The sequence below is a fragment of the Lichenostomus cassidix genome, chromosome 3 (assembly GCF_008360975.1).
Source record: "Lichenostomus cassidix isolate B80296 chromosome 3, HeHo_3.0, whole genome shotgun sequence".
In the NCBI taxonomy this organism is placed as follows: domain Eukaryota; kingdom Metazoa; phylum Chordata; class Aves; order Passeriformes; family Meliphagidae; genus Lichenostomus; species Lichenostomus cassidix.
This window is the reverse complement of record NC_139483.1, coordinates 31,644,036-31,661,717: the sequence shown is the minus strand read 5'-3', so window position 1 is coordinate 31,661,717 and position 17,682 is coordinate 31,644,036. Positions and strand designations below refer to the sequence as shown.

General features: G+C 40.4%; 1 protein-coding gene across 1 annotated transcript in view; it reads left to right on the top strand.

Annotated features, from left to right (window-relative positions):
• Positions 1-5,717: 5,717 nt before the first annotated feature.
• The window catches only part of ADSS2 (adenylosuccinate synthase 2), a 36,237-nt gene continuing 24,272 nt past the window's right edge, over positions 5,718-17,682 (top strand). Inside the window, exon 1 of the mRNA XM_085055171.1 lies at positions 5,718-6,151. Coding sequence (XP_084911297.1) covers positions 5,990-6,151 — 162 coding nt within the window. The 5' untranslated portion in view covers positions 5,718-5,989. The remainder of the gene's footprint in view (positions 6,152-17,682) is intronic.

Below are 17,682 nucleotides of genomic sequence, written 5' to 3'. Positions count from 1 at the left end.
AAGTCTGTCGGGCAAACAGTAGCTGGATGTTAAAAGGAAAAATGTAAAATATTTAATATTGCAATAAAATAAATGAGGCTATCTTAGAAATCTTAGATTCATCGATTCATCAAACCATCTCTGCACTAACAAAACTCTGTTCTTACTTGGCAGTTTTCCTTCACAATCTTTAGCAATAAAGATGGGTTATTTTGTAAATAGCATATCCAGTTCTGGAGCTCCATTTCACTACAGACTATGTTGCTATGAGAGACATCTGCATCCAAAGTATCATCAGTGTACAATGATCAGACCACAATTTATTTACCCAGACTTTATTTTTGCTTCTGCTCTGTAAGTCTCAGCAAATAGACAATTCAGTATTGGTTTTGGTGAACTAAAATTATTTTTAAAATAACACACAAATGCTTAACCATAGTTAGCATGAGATAAGGACATCTGAGAATATATTTAGATTAAATCTTGAAAATTTAAGATTTCAGGGTCCTCTGAGAAAAAACTCACATTTCTTTTAAACTGAGAATACATCTACAGTTCAGCATTCCAATGACAGACAATCTAGACCTCTGAGACTGAATGATTATAGCATAATTTATAAGCACACTGGACCAAATTAAAAAAAAAAAAAGAAAAAAAGAGAAAAAAAAACCAACCAAAAAATAAAGAAGAAGTGAGAGAAACTTTAGCCTAAAAACATGTAAAATATTCATAAAGCTTTTGGCTCAAGCTTTTCTTACATGTATGTGAGACAACCTGGCTACTGTACAGTATCAGTGACACTTAGGGGAACTACAAGACAACTGTCTCTCAACAGCTCTACAAACAAGTCTCTGAGTGACAGGCAGCTGGCAGGGTGCATTTCCCAGCCCCTGAGCTCTCTGACAATGTGCAATGGGTCATTCTACAGGCTGACACATCTTGATCACCTACCTTTAAGGTCACACTTCACCCCATTCACCAGCACAGTCTCATACTATCATGGCCCAAAACATCAGATAGCATTAGCAGCAAAAGAAATTAAGGGTTTTCAGGACTTGGGTATATGGGTTACAGGTTATCAGAGACAAAACTCTTTATTCTAACTTGTATGTAACAACCAAATAGAATTTCTGTTGATGCCATAGCTCTTACCCACAGCCCTAGTTGCACTTCCAAGAGATTGTGAACTCTGGGTGCTGTTTTCAAACAGATTAAGCCTGTGTAAACTGGGGCTACTGTGCTCCCCTCCCCCGAGCTGACACTTTTGCAATAACCCAGATAAGGGAACAATTCTAACAAAAAAGCAGACCTAGGAAAAAGGAAATCCTTTCTACAAATTCAACATCTTTCTTTGTCAAATATTTTGTGATGTTTGGCATGCTTTTAGGAATACAAGCAATAACAAGGATTTATACCTTCATTAGGGATTTTTTGTTTGTTTAGTTAATTTCCTTTATATAGTGCTTCATTCTCTCTGCCTCAAAGAGACATATTATACATATGTCTCTTTGTTGAAATTTATACATCTATAAAGTCCTCCAAAAATCACCTAATATCTTTCACATTTCCTTTCTATTAGACTTTCAAGGGCTGATGCTGTTAGAGACTGAGACACAAGACAATATCTTTGTACACACTTAACAAGTAACACTAAGGAACAGGGAACTTATTTACACCTGCTTTGAAGGATAACCTGCTGCTCAAATGACAAATAGCAGTGAAATTCTGGGGGGAACACTGTAATAAAAGCTAACTTGTAACATATATGTCCATTTTCGTATAAGCTCTTTAACATTAATCTATTTAATTTACAGTATCATACATACAGAAATCTTAATTTCATTTCTGCTCTGCAAAGACAGCAATTTGTTTGCTGTTCTCTTAGAGAAGAATGGAGTATGCACATCTGAAGAACTCAAAAAATTTTAAACTTCTTTTTTAGTATTATATAAAATAGTTGTATTTGCAAATAATAATTTACAAATCTCATTTTCAGGCAAAGGATTTATCTTTACAACTTGTCAACCACAGTATTTAATTTTCCTGTCTATCTCCAGTCTTGTCAGCTGCTACCTCATTTACACTTGCATGTAAAAAACATGTGTCTGTAAACTGCCACTGAAATTTAAAAGTATTGTGTATTATCAGAGCCATCCTCCCATTGAATTCAAACTCTTGCTGTCATGGTGGTGTTCATGATTTTTTACCTTTTATCTTCTGCAGTACATACATCAGGAAATTCCCACTCTATAAATGAAGTTCTTTCATATTCTAGATACATCTAACCAAAGGGTTGAAAACACTTGCTAGTGCATCCAAATATATAATTCATGACAACATACAAAAACATTACTTCGTAATGTTCTTTATCTCATTTTTATTGTGATAAAAAAAGATTAATGAGCATAACAAGAATAATTAAGGGAAATTTTAACTGGAAAAACTAATTTAAAATAGTAATAACAGGCAAAAAGCATGGATCAATTACATTAGCAAACTGTTCAAATACAATTATGTATGTCCTGACTGTATAATGATTTCTTCCTAAGCTAAGCTGACAGCATTCTGGAGAGTTTGAAGTACTACAGATGCCAACCATGTCTGGCACAGGGATTCTTAGGCTTTTTTTGACTATGACATTTTCAACACCTAATATTTTTGTGAGTCATTGTACATCTTAATACCAACTTACAATAAGAAAATGCTCTAAAGATGCTATAAATAAGAACTTATACCAACTTACAATAAGAAAATGCTCTAAAGATGCTGTAAATAATCAGGAGTAAAACTAACCTACATTTTATTGAATATTTTGATGAGATTAGTGAAAATCTTCAAAATTTTAATGTTTAACATTGCTCTGTAGCACACACACAGATTAGCTAACCATGGCCCACATACTGCTGCAACCACTGCTGTAGTGTAGATAAGACCTCACTGTAAAATATCTGTGTATTACATCATTGTCACAGGCAGAACCAATTTTAACAGAAAACTCCTACCACAGGCCCTGTGCCCTGACATTTTCACTGCCAAGGGTGATTTCTTCAATCTGTATCTTTGCTGAAACTGAGAAATTGCTTACAGTAGGAGAAACAGTATCAGAAAAGTATCACCATCATTCAGTAGTCCTTCAACACAATTAAGAAGTATCATTAAGGAGAAAGAAATAGCACACTCTGACCCATCAGCCATTAGCTAACCATCCAGCTGGCCTTCTTGCTTGTTACAGCATTTTCCCTTCCTTCATGCTCACTCTTGATTTTCTGAACTACTGAAGTTCTTACTCAAATTCTCCTCTAAACTACTTGGTATGTAATTTTTCAAATGAATAATCAGAATACATGGGATACTTCATCAGTATAATTGAAAACATACATGAAAACAATTCCACATATATCTTTAACACATCTGAATTGAAATGCAGATCTCACACTGCTTCTGTTCAGTGTTTATCAAAAATCCCTGAGTCTCCTGCATTTATTGGCAGGCAGGAAATGCAGTCAAAGGAAAAGCCTGAATGTACCCAGAAACATATTAGAGTGAAATTTGTGATAAATGTAACTGGCTCAGTTCTTCATATCCAGTCAATAACACTGAGCAATCCAGAAGACAATACAGCCTGAGCTTTACCACTGCACACTTCTTCCATGGGTTCAATTTTATGAAGTCAATCCCACATACCATCTTGGTAGTGTCAAAAAAGGCAGTAACATTCCTTCATTCCTTCAACATAAACTCTTTGCCATTTTGTGCCACCTCTAAATGCTTACCTGGCCTCTCACAGGGCAGATTCAGTTTGCCAAAGTAGTGAAGAAAGCTAATACAGTCAACGTATGTTAGAGGAAAAACCCAGTACAGTAGCATTGCATGTTCTTGCTGGTTTTCTTGCTTGTAGTAAATGAACACAAGTGCAGTGCCTGTTTTTGATTAGACACCAGTTGTGTTTGTGCTTTTGTCAAGAGTTACCATGTTTTATAACTATGCTATAAATACAGTTAGTGAGTCGTGCCAATGAAAAGTATTTAGTATCTTCTAGCATTAGAATGAATGCAAAGAAAAGGGGATGGATGATGGACCCACATAATACCATATGTTACATAAAAATTCTAAACGTTGCAGTACCAACCAGTATTGATCTTGTTCTTCATAAAATACCTACAGGTTTTTTAGAAATGAAGTGTTTATAGTTTTCTTCCCTAACAAGAAACCATACAAAAACATCTCAGAGCTCTCCTACACCAAATACAAATAGCAGAACAACAGATTCCTGTGTCTGAGACTCTTTGGAAAGTGACATTACACTAATACCACATTACTAGGACACTCTGAACTCAAATTTATTTTGAGATCCAAGGTAATATTTGCTTTGGCAACAGTGAAGTGTTAATATGATTCAGTTATACTGGAAAATCATATCCTGAAACAATCTTGACCATTGCTTGGGGAAGTCATGAGATGATTTATGGCCTCACAAGTGAGTGCACTGAAGCAAAGTTTGCCACTGTGTGAAGAAGACTGGAGAAAATTACTTCAGCAGCTCCATGTGGCTTTTAGTGACTTCCCACAAGCTCTGTGCAGGGATACAGAAGTCATGACTATGGTTTTTTTTTTTTTAGCATAAGCAGACAAAATATGGAGTATAAGGTACTTCTAAGGAACTATGCTCTTTGAAGTGTATACACACAATTGCATCCCATCATTTGCAATTGCTCACTATCTTTGTTCTGAACTGACTGCTTTGTCATAGCATCTCTCAGCACTGACATTCAGGATGTAGATATTTTCGGTTGTTGTTAAAAAAGAGTTCTCTGTCAACTTTGTATTTAATTCTGTGTTATATACCTGTCCAGTTTTACAAGACACAGTTTAACTTTTCTCCATGGGCTTTTATAGATCCTCCACTTCTTGACTGGGGTAAATCTGAGGGAACAGAGAACCAACTAAAACCAAACCCTACAGCTTGCCAGAGAGCTGCAGACTGTGACTGCTCAGTGACTCAGGTCTTTGAATAACTGTCTTGGCAGTCATTATTACATCATCCCGATTTTTATGCCTTTTTAATAACTACTTCAAAAAAGGAAAATAAAAATCTTCCCCTGGGGTTGTTGGTTCTGTGAAGGAGGAAGGAATGAAAACAGCCACTGAGACATCAGTTCCACTTCTGAGTGTGCATGCTGAAGGCCTTTGTCTGCTATGGTTTTTTCCATTATTGGTTTTTTTCCTCCTCATGAATAAGCCTGGGGCCATGTTCCGGTGTCTCTGGAGAAAATGGCCTCTTACATTCAGCTTGGTTTCCTAAATGTTAATTTAAGGTCTTGTGGTCATTAACGCAGCAAGCCCAGCCGTGCAGGCACCGCTGAGCTCTGCGGCACACACGCGGGCAGCTCCGACATCCGCGCCACGAGCCGCAGGTATAGCTGCAGCGGCAGCCCGAGCGGTAACCCGAGCAGCTCTGCGGGAGGGCACAGCATCAGCGCCCCGCGCCCTCCTGCCACGGCCGCCAGGTGCAAGCGCCATCCCGGCCCGGCTCCCCCGGCCCTGCCACCCCGGCCCGGCCTGCAGCCATGGCCGCCCCGCCATGGCCGCCCCGCCCTACCCGCTCGGCCTCCCGCCGCCTGGGGCGCCTGGGGCAACCACCGAGGCGCCGTCCTGCCGCAGGTGCGGCCGGGGGGACTACGCGCCCCAGCATGCGGCGCGCCGGGTAATGTAGTCGGGGGTGAGAGGCGTTCGGAGGAGCGGCAGGGAAAAGAGCGACCGGGAGAGGCGGCGGCCGCTCCGCTTTTCTACGGGAACGAGCGGCGAACTCCGGCTGAGGGCAGGGTGCAGGCTGGCGGGGAGCGGCGGGGCAGGTCAGGCCGATAGGCGGCGGCACCTGGACGCGGCAGCGGCGGCACCGCCCGCCCGCCTGGCGGGGAGGGGAAGGAGGAGGCGGAGGCGGGGGGAGCGGAGCGGCCGCCGCGCGCTGCCGCATGTGCCTGGAGCGGCGCCGGAGCGGGCAGCGCGAGCCATGGCCGAGCACGGCGGCCCCGCCATCCCCAACGGCGAGTGCGCCGCCCGCCGCCCCGGCAACAGGGTCACCGTCGTGCTGGGCGCACAGTGGGGCGACGAGGGCAAGGGCAAGGTGGTGGATCTGCTGGCGCAGGACGCCGACATCGTCTGCAGGTGCCAGGTGAGGAGGAGGAGGGAGGCGGCCGGTGCGCGGGGGAGGCCGCGAGTGTCACCTTGAGGCGGGCGGCCCCGCCACCGGCCCCGCCGGGCGCTTGTGGCCGCCCGCTTCTCCCCCGAGCGCCCGGCCAGGCGCAGAGTCGGCGGCCGCGGGGGCGGCGGGGGCTGCGGGGCAGCGGAGCCTTGCCCGGTGAGAGCCCCGTGCCGGGCTCCGAAGCCCTCCCGCGCCTCCTTTGTCCCGGCGCCGGGGGAAGAGGAGGAGGAGGAGGAGGAGGAAGGCGCCCTCCTCGCCGCCCAGAGCTGGCCCCGGCAGGAGGAATGCGCCCGGGGTCGCGTCCTCCCTCCCGCTCAGGCCTCCCGCTCTTTGTGTCCGGGGGCGCTGGGAAGGGGCCGCGCTCTGTGCTCCCGCAGCATCGCCGCGGGCCGGCATCCCGCCCGGCGCTGGCGGCAGCAGCTCTCCCGGGCCGCAGCGCCGGGAGCGGCGCGAAACCGACCGCGAGTTGCAGGATGCACGTGGGGGATCCTGTAGTCCGCCACAACTTGGTCGTCTTGAGCTAAAACTAGCTGTTTAATGACTCGCCTGCCCTTGCCCCAAGATAGTTGTTGTGTCAGTGGGATCCCACATTTACCTGTTTATGAATTTATAATTTTTCTTCTCTACATGGAGGCCTTATTCCAGCAAAAGGGGAAAAAAAATAAGTGGGTCTAGCCTGCAAGCACAGTACTCCTAATGCCTGCGTTGAAACAACATAGATCTGAGGAGATGTTTTTCTTAACATCTCTGGTATAGTAATTCTGTAGAGCACAACACAGTGAGCTAAAGCCACGTGCAGTTTTTTACTTAAAGTGAAGAGTTACAGCAGCAAAAAATGCCTGCAGAATCCGCAGATTTCATGTAAATGTTATCTGTGTGCTTTTGTTGAGTGTGCAAATTAAATTTGCTCTTAAATAAACATATTTTGGAAGTGCGTACCATTCCCCAAAGAGTGCAAATGCTGGAGGGTTGTTATCCAATGAGAACTGCACCTAAACTGGTGTTTTCAAAAACGAGTTAGTTTCAAAGTTGACAAATCAGTACCTTGAACTTCAGAGAATTAAATTTTGAAGTAAACAAATATATTCTTAAATAGCTGTTTTCACAAATGAATTGGTTTTTTTCTGCATATATCGTGTGGTTTTGGTTTGGGTTTTGTTGTTTTTTTTGCTTTTGTTTTTTAATAATAAAATCCGATGTGGTGCTGTGGTATGACTGCCTGGCTTTGTGGGTCATGGAACAGAGTGACTCAGTATGTCTTTTACAACTTTGTTCTTGAAACTTGAAGGGCACATAGGTGAGTGTGTATCTTTAATGCTAAGAAGTTTTGGAGGAGAGACAAGAGAGGCAAACAGTGAATTTCTGTGTGCACATGGCGTAATGTACTTGTTACTTGTTTTGAATCAGCTGGATAAAGGATGAAGAAAAGGAAAAAAAATCTGACGTTATCTCAAGCTTGAATTTCATTGCCGTGTCCCAAGCCATGAACTTCTGCCATTTCTGACAGCTTGTTGCTTCTGATGAAGGAAGGAGTTTTTCTTCCTCCTTTCTTCCCTTTCCTGTTGATGGCTGTGCTCCCCGAGTCTCCACCCATGTACTAACTCTGGCAATTGAACACTTCAGTAAGTTGATTTAACTCATCAGAGGGGCAGGAAACTATTACTAGTTGGATTTACTTTCTACCATTCCAGCAAATAAAACTGGATTTTATTTGTTCAGAAGACCTTGGTGAAAAGAGGGGCCCGGGTCAGTGTAAGCACAAAGAATGGTTTCTCAGAATGAGAGGAGAAAATAGGAATATTCCCCTTCAGTGGCACTGATAAAATTAAATAAGTTTATTATTAAATAATTTATTATTATTAAATATTCTTGCTATGTATACAAGCATATTTATGAAGTTTTTGTTACTGCTGGTAAATTAGAGTATGACCTTTGTGCTTCTTGTAGTGGTAGAAGTCCAGAAAAAAAGTTGTCACACATTTGGTCTGGCCCTTGCTAATATCAGGTTTCTGTAATTGGAGCTTCTGATTCTTATTTCACCTCTTTTACTCTTACTTATTCCAGGATGGTTCTTTCTGTTCATCATGCCACAGAGTTGCTAGAATGCCTGTGGATGACATCAAATATTTCCAGTGTGCTCTTGTGGAAAATTTATTAGTACAAGTGTTGGGGGCCTAGGAAAGTTGATGTAGCAGGTCTAAGATGTCTTGAAAACTTGTGTTGTACTTGCAGTGAAACACTGTAGGGTTCTTCTCACTGTCCCTTGTTTTGGGCAGATGCAGAGCATGAAAATGATCCTATCCCAGAAGCTAGACGTGAGTGATCACTTAGTTTTACAATGCCTGTCGAGGAGGCATTGCAAGAAGTTGTACTCTGAAATCTGTGGCCTTCTTGTCTCCTAGGTAAGCAGCTATGCTGATGACTCCAGTCACTTGTTCAGTCAGCCATCTGTGGCATTTGGGACCAGGTCCTTACTTCAGTGCAGTTAGCTGAATGAGTGTGTCCGGAAATAAGTTGCATTATGACTCTACTTCTTCTAAATAGCACCCTCTAGAGTATTTGTCTTGTGCTCAGAGGAAGTGAATGGTATTTTCTTTTCAGGAGACAGCTTCGGAATTAGTATCGTGGTTTCAAAAGCAACTGTTTGAAGAAGCCAAGCTAAAATGTCCAGTGGCTGCATGTGTGTAGTTGATAATGTGCCTGCACTGGCAACTGTGATAGTTTTGTGAAGACACTGCTAGTGCAGAAGGTTCACATGCAATTAATACAAACGTGTCCACATGGCAGAAGAAGTATGTACTTGTTTTTCCACTGCAAAATCTGAATTGGTCCTGATTTACCTCTAGGAGATATCTGGTAAAATGATACTATTGATAAAATGAATACATTGTTTAGGCTTTTTCACTTAAACGTGTATCTTGTCTTCAGTGGCTTGAAGAACAAAGCTTGTGTACCTGCTATGCCATGAATCATAGTTCAGACTGTAAAATAGAGCAAGAATTGGTTTTTCAGGAATAGTTGACAGAGAAACAATGTTTTTGTATGATTTGATTGATACAATTTCCTCTTAGTTAGCAGCTAGCCTTGCCGCCAGCAAACCTGGCAATTTTTAAAAGTATACATTGTATTTTTGTCAATTCCACGGATAATGGAAAGTTATGACACTTCTTGTTCTGATTAAGGAGTTCCTACCACTAGAGAATGCAGCCAAATTAGGGATTAATTAGCAGAGTTTCGTTTGTTAGTGGGAGTGATGGAAATGGCAAATTAATGCAAGCAAGTTATTTTAAATAATAAATTTTTTTTCAAAATAAATACAGTACCAAAAGATGCTGTCTATCTCTTATATTAACACCACCCCTTCACCCAATCTACCAGTATTTACCATAGAGCAAAAAACATGATGACTGCACTACATGATTCTGTTCTCATTCACTCATTTCATCAGTAAATTTTTGGTCACTTTCTTTTCTTACTATTGGAGGTAATTGATTTATGTGGAGAATATAATTCACAGAAATGAGTAAGATTTCTAAGCCTTCACATTATTTTTATGCCATATTGCCCGTGCTAAAGAATCCCATTTTCCTGCTTCTTTAGTTCTGTTGTACATATTGTTGTTACTTCAAAACAGAATTGCAGCTTCTTACCAAGTCTTACCTGGTTTCAGTGTTACCTGCCTGCTTTGGGGTCACACGATTCCTACTCCTGAACTCCTAATGCATAGGAGTTGCTGAGTGTGGAGTCTTCATACTCCCTTTTCCTCTTCCACAACAACAGTGGGTACAGCAATGCCACTGCTAATTACTTGATATGTGGCAACTGCAGTGCAATATCTAGAAAAGTTTTCAGTGTGCAAATCCTTGGGGTTAAGCAGTTACCATCAATCAGCTAATAACTGATTGATAACTGATTAACATCAGATAGCCGCTGACTGAAGTCCTCACACCAATGCTGCCTGATACCTCTATATCGCTAGTCTTTATATAGCCACTTTAAAATAAAAAAAGGAATATTTTTGTCTTTCATTTGCCAAGTCCACTGTTTTTCTAAATATTCTCATTTGAAAAATATTTTAGTCTAGAGCCTATGCAAGCCATGCAGAATTAGGAATAGCAGAATCAATAGCTGTAGCTGTTGCTTTTTTTTTGGTTTTTTTTGAGCTGCTCAGGCATTCAGTAAGTGATGCCTAGCTCGAGCTTTCTTTAGGTGCTGGGTGCACCGTTGGACCTTACAGTGGTAGGCAGCATGCCTGTGGTGTGCTCTGGTGAGCAGAGAGAGGTCAGTAAAATGAGTTCTTTGGCCTACCCCATCAGTGAGTCATATGCTTTACAGACCTGCTTTAGAGCATCACTGGCAGGTGATCCCTTATTACTGTAAACAATCGCAAAATATCTACATTATTTTAAACAGAAGAACAGTTGAAATGTGATTTTCCAGTTCATAAAGTTTGTACTATTAACAAAGGAGGCCTTAAAAGCACTGAAGAGTAAATTATAACTTGATCTACTGATTTCTTAATGCTCTTTCCATCTTAACTGTTACCTGTTACTACAGAAGCTTAATGTATGTGTTTGTTGACTAAGATGCGGTACTCTGTAGCGGCTTATTAAGATTTCAAATGCATTTTTTTATTCCTACTATACTACCTCACACATTTGGAAGGGGTAATCTGTAAGTGTTCCCAAAGTCACTTTTTGTTTTTCATGTCCTTTCTTGGATATTGTTGTGATTGCAGCAACCACTGGTGGGGTTTTGTGCATTGAACAATGTAGTGCTGGACATATCTGTGCTTTGAACATTTTTGTTGTTCCTAATCTGCATGCCTCACATGATCTCTTTTATCTCTGAGGGGTAGATTGGTCTTTATTCTGGACTTGCATAATGACTCCTGGTTTCTACCTAGCATATATTGGCATTGCAACAGAATAAAGTCTTGCAGGTCAGGTAGAATGAAAGCAAAGCCATTTCTGAAGAGTGTTTCTGAATATTTCCTTTCAATAGTAGTTTCTCAAAGCTAATTCTATCAGTATAGAGAAATGGATGGATTTTCTTGAGATTAACAACTTCAGTAAAGTTAATGTTTTACTTGTTAGGAGAAAACAGGTGAATGTGTAAAACATAATGTGCTTATTCTGTTATATTCTGCCTGAAACCACATTCTTAATCTTGTTCTGATGCAGCAACGCTTGTACTACACATTCAAAAATTTCTGAAGCCTAGCCAAAGTTTGAGAAAACTTTATAAAGTGTGTAACATGACGGCTCCTTGAACTAGGTTTAGATCTTGCAAACATGAATGGATTTGTGAGAGAAGAAAATGGCTAGCTTCTGGGTGCTGTTTATACTGAAATTCAATAGTAGGTTGTACACTGGTGTTTATTAGCTGTTTATTCACTGGGGATGGAAAGGGGAGAGAGAGAAATTAATCACAAAATATATGAGAAAATGAATTAGTATCAAAACCTTGGGGTTTTTTTATTGTTTACATTTTTTTAAGGGGGGATGGTTTGCAGTCTTAAGTTCGAAATAGATTTTTGACAATATATCTTGAAATGAGAAGTGTATAGTGTGGTTTGCAAAGCTGTGCCTAGTTCAGACACATCACAGGGGTTCAGATATGTCTCAGTGCTAGATTGATGAACTTTTTAAAGGTGTGCTCAGCATTCCCAGAATCCAGTTGTGGCAAGAAGCAGCCTTTGGTATATTTCTTGTAAGTAATGATAGTATCCAGCTTTCTTGGTGTATTTTTGACTTTTCATCTAAGAGTTAAATGAAAATGTTTACAACCATATGATGCCAAAGCAACATCGACTTGCTTCTTGCCCAACTTGGCAGTCACTTGGATAGCTAGCTCAAAAACAACAGTGGTTGCCCTGAGCTAAAAATGAATGCTGGAATGTGGTAGCAATAAAAGTAAACTGTAGAAAAAATTATGCACACACACATCTGATGGAGAGAGTTGAAAGGAGTGTATGGCTTCTTCCTTAACGTTGCATGAGATAACATCTCTTTAAAGTAGACAACTAATTTTTATTCTAGAGGAAATAACTTGAAAGACTTCTTTGCTCTTCCCTGAGGCATCATATTTTTAAGATAGACAACTTGGCATGATCATGTCATAAGAAAAGGCAGTGATTGTCATCATAGACTTTTTGGGTAGATGGTTCTCTTAAATGCATATGTCAGTATTTCAAAGCTGCTCTGAATACTCTTGTATTTAGTACCAGTTTAGAGAGCCGTTTCACAATATGCTGCTAATTGTAATTTCAGTCTGCTTTCGTCAAATCTCTTTTTCCCCATATACCTCCATGGCTAGGTAAAGTTGTAGCAATCCAGACCAGTCTTAGCAGCAATGGGAGGACTGCTGCAGGCGAGGGGGTTTTTGAACTGCTGTCTTGATGTGTTCAGAAAGGATTTAACTGTTCTGGTGGTTATACTAACATCTAGTCTGGCCTTGACTAATGAAGATATGCTCTGAAAATAAAATACCTGGTTTTGGCTTACATAGATCTAAAATGGAGAAAGATACGCTGTTGGTCCTCCATCTTAGTTTCACATGCGCTATGTTTGTGTTCCTGCAATGATTTCTTACTAGCATGTTCTGCTTATGTATGTGCACACGTAATACTTGCCTAGCAGACATGGCACACATTTATTCTTGCTCTTTGTGCTCTACACAAAGGTTTTCCAGTACAAGGAATGTTTTGCTATTTTTTTTGCCTTATAACGAGGAGTCATATTTTTGCTTTCAGTTTATGAACAAGAACTCTGCTTTCCTTTGTGGTTTTGCTGAGTATCTAAGCTGGTCCGTTCATGTTTCCTGTTAGATTGTTGGCATTTTTTTGCCAAAAAAAAAAAAAAGGAAGGGAAAACCCCAAAGTTTTAAGCTAGAATGAATTTAAAATTTAAAGGGACAGTCTTTCAGTGAATGATGGATATACTAAATGTGTACATGTTTCCTGAAAGACTTCCCTGTGCCAGGAAAATGGAATAACTGCAAATTCTTATCCCTTAATCTTGAAAGACAAGCAGTCAAGTCTTTTGCATGTATTTAAGGCAAACCAGTGAGATTGCCTGAAATCAGAAGTTCCCTGGAGCAAAGAACTTCTCTGATCAAACTCACTAGAGGAAAAGGGTTCTGGTTCGGGATGTCTCTGTAAGCATTTGAGTAAAGCTTGGTATAATTTTCAGAGTCTTTTTGGAAAATAAGATTCCATGTTTCCTGAGTTGTTGGATTCACTCAGCTTCACATGAGCTCCTAAGTTAACAGGCATTCCACATAAAATATACCAGAGCTTGTGACATGCAGTTCCATTAGCTGAGTTTTGGTAATGGCTGGTTACACACTGTAAACTTGAAGTCTTAGCTGATAAACCTTCTTGTGCTATTTTAATTCAGTAAGGAAATAACCTTTTGGTTTAAAAAGAGCATCTCTCTTTAATCCTGAGAGTTGAGGTCATGTTGCAAAAATGTTAATTAAGTAGTCATCAGTTCTCAAGACCAGCATAAGTCATTACTGTTTTGTCAAATTAACTTCAATAAATTATCAAGACCCTTCCATAACTCCAATGAAAAGGTAGCTTCTTATTTGTCCAGCGAATCAGCTTAATACATGAATGTTGGGGGCTTTTCACTAGTACAGCAATGCAATTCCAGAAGAAAAATTGCTGTTAAATATTATCATCAATGCTTCTTCTCCATGCTTTATATGTGATTAGAAAGCTATTGTGCATGGACACAAGCTATTGTGAATGTAGCAAGCTAAAGAGCTTTGGGAATGTTCAAAGTGAGAAGACTTATCCTTAAAGTTGCTCATACATCCTTGTGAGTTAACCAGTCTGGGTCCAAAGTATACCTCTGTAAGAGTTACACTTCCAAAACTTTCTTTCAGTCTTCAGAGCTATAAGGAAAAAAATGTAAAACTGCATTCAGGTGCTTGCATTAATATTGTTATGAGTTCTGTTCTGTTCTTTACCCAAAATGCTGGCAGTTATGGTATTTAAAAGCTATAGAAGGCAAAAGAAAGTAAGTAATTCTGCATAGCCAGGGGAAGTGCTGAAATTATTGACCTTAAAATTACCACGTATGCCCTGTTAGAAACACTGTTCAATCAGTATGTTTAAAATGTATCCTCTTTGATACTATTGATTAATCTTCAGTGGTTTTTCCAGTGATGCCATCTGGACAATGGCACAGTGTTATGGTAGCTGTTGTGTTTCTGTCAGGCGCACAAGTTTGTGGTAAGTGTTGCTTTCCAGTGCTTTTATAGTGGCTTTTGGCTAGCAGGAGTCACTTGTTTGATTTATTGATGTTTCAAGCTTGTTCTAGTAAAATGTCAGCTAGCAGATAATGGCTTTTTTCCCCTTTCAAATTAGTATTTTCAGGCACTCAGCACTCATGTAAAAAGGGTGTTTGCAAAGACTGTTTATCAAACAGCTCCCAGATGAGCAATACTTGCAGCTGCCTTTGCTATCTTATAACCCCTCTGTGTGCATGTCACTGATTCTGTTCACATTTGCCAGGATAGGTATGTTTTAGAATGGTATCTTGTTTTGTGTGTAGTACTGACCACCGTATCTGAATTAAATATGCAGATTCTTGGGTGTGGTGCTTACACTGAGAAGGATTTTTGGGCTACTTAATCTTTAACAAGATGAAGAACAAAAACTTGGGGTTTTTGTTTACTTAAAAAAATAATAACTCTGAGCAGCTTACCACTGTAAAATATTTCACAGGCCCTGTTTTGTAGGGAATGTTTTATTGAATTATGTTTCTAGAAAGCAGATAGGTATGAGGTTTTGTTACAAGGATTGCTATCACACTTAAACAGTAGTAGTGTGATAATTTGTCTATTAGTGGGTGCCTTTCTGTCTCCTGTAAATTTAGCTGTTCTACATGTTGAATAACTTGGATATTTCAAGATTACCAGCTAGTGGTCAGGGATCATATGCCTTTCAAGGAAGTGATTTAAGCATACTGCACTGGTAAAATTGGAATAATGCCTTTTGAGAGTTTATATGTTCAGTTATCCTACAGCAGATTTTGTTTAAATATTATAGATTGGGTAATGATCATGTACCTGATCTTACTTTCCCTATTCTATTTGAAATATTTTAATACCATAATTTAATAGTGTCAAGATTGTGCAAGGAGAAAAAAGGCTACTGTCTCTTGATAGGATTTTAAATTGTTCATCCATCAGAGCACCAAACTAAGTCCTAAGACTAAATCCTTGTACTGAAATCACAGAGTTGTAGAGTGGTTTGAGTTGGAAGAGACCTTGGAGATCATTTAGTTCCAGCCCCTTCTGCCATGGGCAGGGACACTCTCCACTAAACCAAGTTGCTCAGAGTTCCATCCAGCCTGGCTTTAGACACTTCCAGGGAAGGGGCATCCACTACTTCTCTGGACAGCCTGTTGCAGTCTCACCACCCTCGCAGTAAAGAATTTCTTCCCAATACCTAGTCTCAACCTACCCTCTTTCAGTTTAAAGCCATTCCCCCTTTTTCCTGTCAGTACATGCTCTTGTAAAAAGTCCCTTTTCAGGTCTCTTGTAGGTCTCTTCAGTACTGGAAGGCTTCAGTAAGGTGACGCCAGAGCCTTCTCTTCTCCATGCTGAACAATCCCAACTCTCTCGACCTGTTTTCACAGAAGAGGTGCTCCAGCCCTCATCATCTTCATGGCACTCCTCTGGACTTGCTCCAGCAAGCCATGTCATGTTGGGACACACAGCAAAGCTTCATGCTTGTTGTTCATGATAACTTTCATGCTGTGTCTCCAGATAAATGGAAGGAAATGTTTTCATTCCAATCCAACTGGCACTGTTTTTGAGCTGGATTTTACATTGTAATTTGTAAATCTGTGGGCTGCTGAAAGTGCTGATTCTTTGGTCACGAAAAATCCTTTGGGAGAGAACTGTTCCAAGTACTGTGTTGAAAGATACATGGAGAAAAAATAATGGAAGGAAGAGACATAAACTGAATGCTTTTAACTTATTTTAGTGCTAAGAAGGTTGCTGACTTCTGAAAATCCAATTTTAGAAACCTTAAAGTATGCTTAGACTGCAATGGTGTGTCTTGATAGAGGTGTACAAATAAATGGTACTATATTGAAGTGAGGTATGCTTGGGACTTCAGGTGTAGTGCCTGAGTTAGCCCCTTGACAGGAATGTAGTGTTACTGTTTGTTACTGGTTCTTATTGCTCTTTGTTTTGGGTTGCTGCTTTGTTGCCAGATGGAGAATTGGTTTTGTGTTGTGTTCTTTGTTCTATTCCTATATACTCGTTTTTCTGTGATGAAAGAGGTTTCCTCTGCTACTGTTCTGCAGAATGGGAAGAAAGCATCCCAGTGAAGAAGTTCTTTGTTCAGAGTGCCACTGGGATCTTTTATGTCTCATGTAGAAGAAGTCATATTTTGTGCATCAATCCTTTTGTGCAATCAGTCTATTTGTAGCTGAATCAGAGTTGTCTTGCCCTCAGGAGTGACTATCTTGGCCGTGGCATGCTTGTTTGCTCAGCTGAAGGAAATCTTGTGCAGGGAGAAAGGCAAAAGAAGCTACTGCTACACGCATATAGTGTGTTCCAGAATGAGCAAGAGCATCCTTTGATCTTGCTGCATATTTGTCCTCTGTGTTGGCACATGGGTATTTCACTTTTCACAAATATTGGAGAGAAGTCCTGTTGTTTGGGTACCTAGAAGGTTACTGAGTTGTGGTAAACTGATTTTTTGTTCTGTTAGCTAGGGAGTATTGCCAGCCTCAAAAAACGACTTGTGTATCTTCATTTCCCTCTGGCAAAAGCTTTATGTAAGGTACTGAAGATCATTTGAGCATGAACTTCGTTTAACTAATAGTGAAAATAAATTCCACAGTTAGTTCTCCATTAATAATGCTTAAATATGTGAATCAAAGGAGTGTTAGTTTGAATGACCTAACTGGTCCCATTTGGTTTAGTTTGATGAGGGAGGAGGAGAGAGAAATCCAGCTGGAAAGCAGAGAAGCCAGGAGTGACTTCATCAGTTTAAAGCTTAAATTATGCTCAGAGGTAATAGTTGCCTGCATTAACATCAGTTTCTGGAGGAGGGAAAAAACAACCCAAAACAAATTCAAACCCCGTAACCTAAAAACAACCCTCTCCTTCACCTCACCACCACTAGAACTCTCAGTTCAGATTTCTGTAATTAGAATTGTTTACCAAACCTATGTTGAGCAATGTCTGAGCACACAACATGTGTACCCTTTACTGCAAGTTCACTGTAAAGTGTACAGTGTAAACTATTATTTTAATATATTACAACTCATACTGTGTAACAACATGCTTACACTTCTGCAGTTAGGGTAGAGCTTACCTGTAAATCAGCAGAAGAATTTTGAAAGTTGAGTTCATGATATGCTGTTATTTTAATGGTCTCCTGAAACATGGTTTGAAATGAAAAACATTTTTCAAAATTACTCATTTTGACAGAATGACATCCAGAGCAGGGTGGGGACTGACCTAATAGT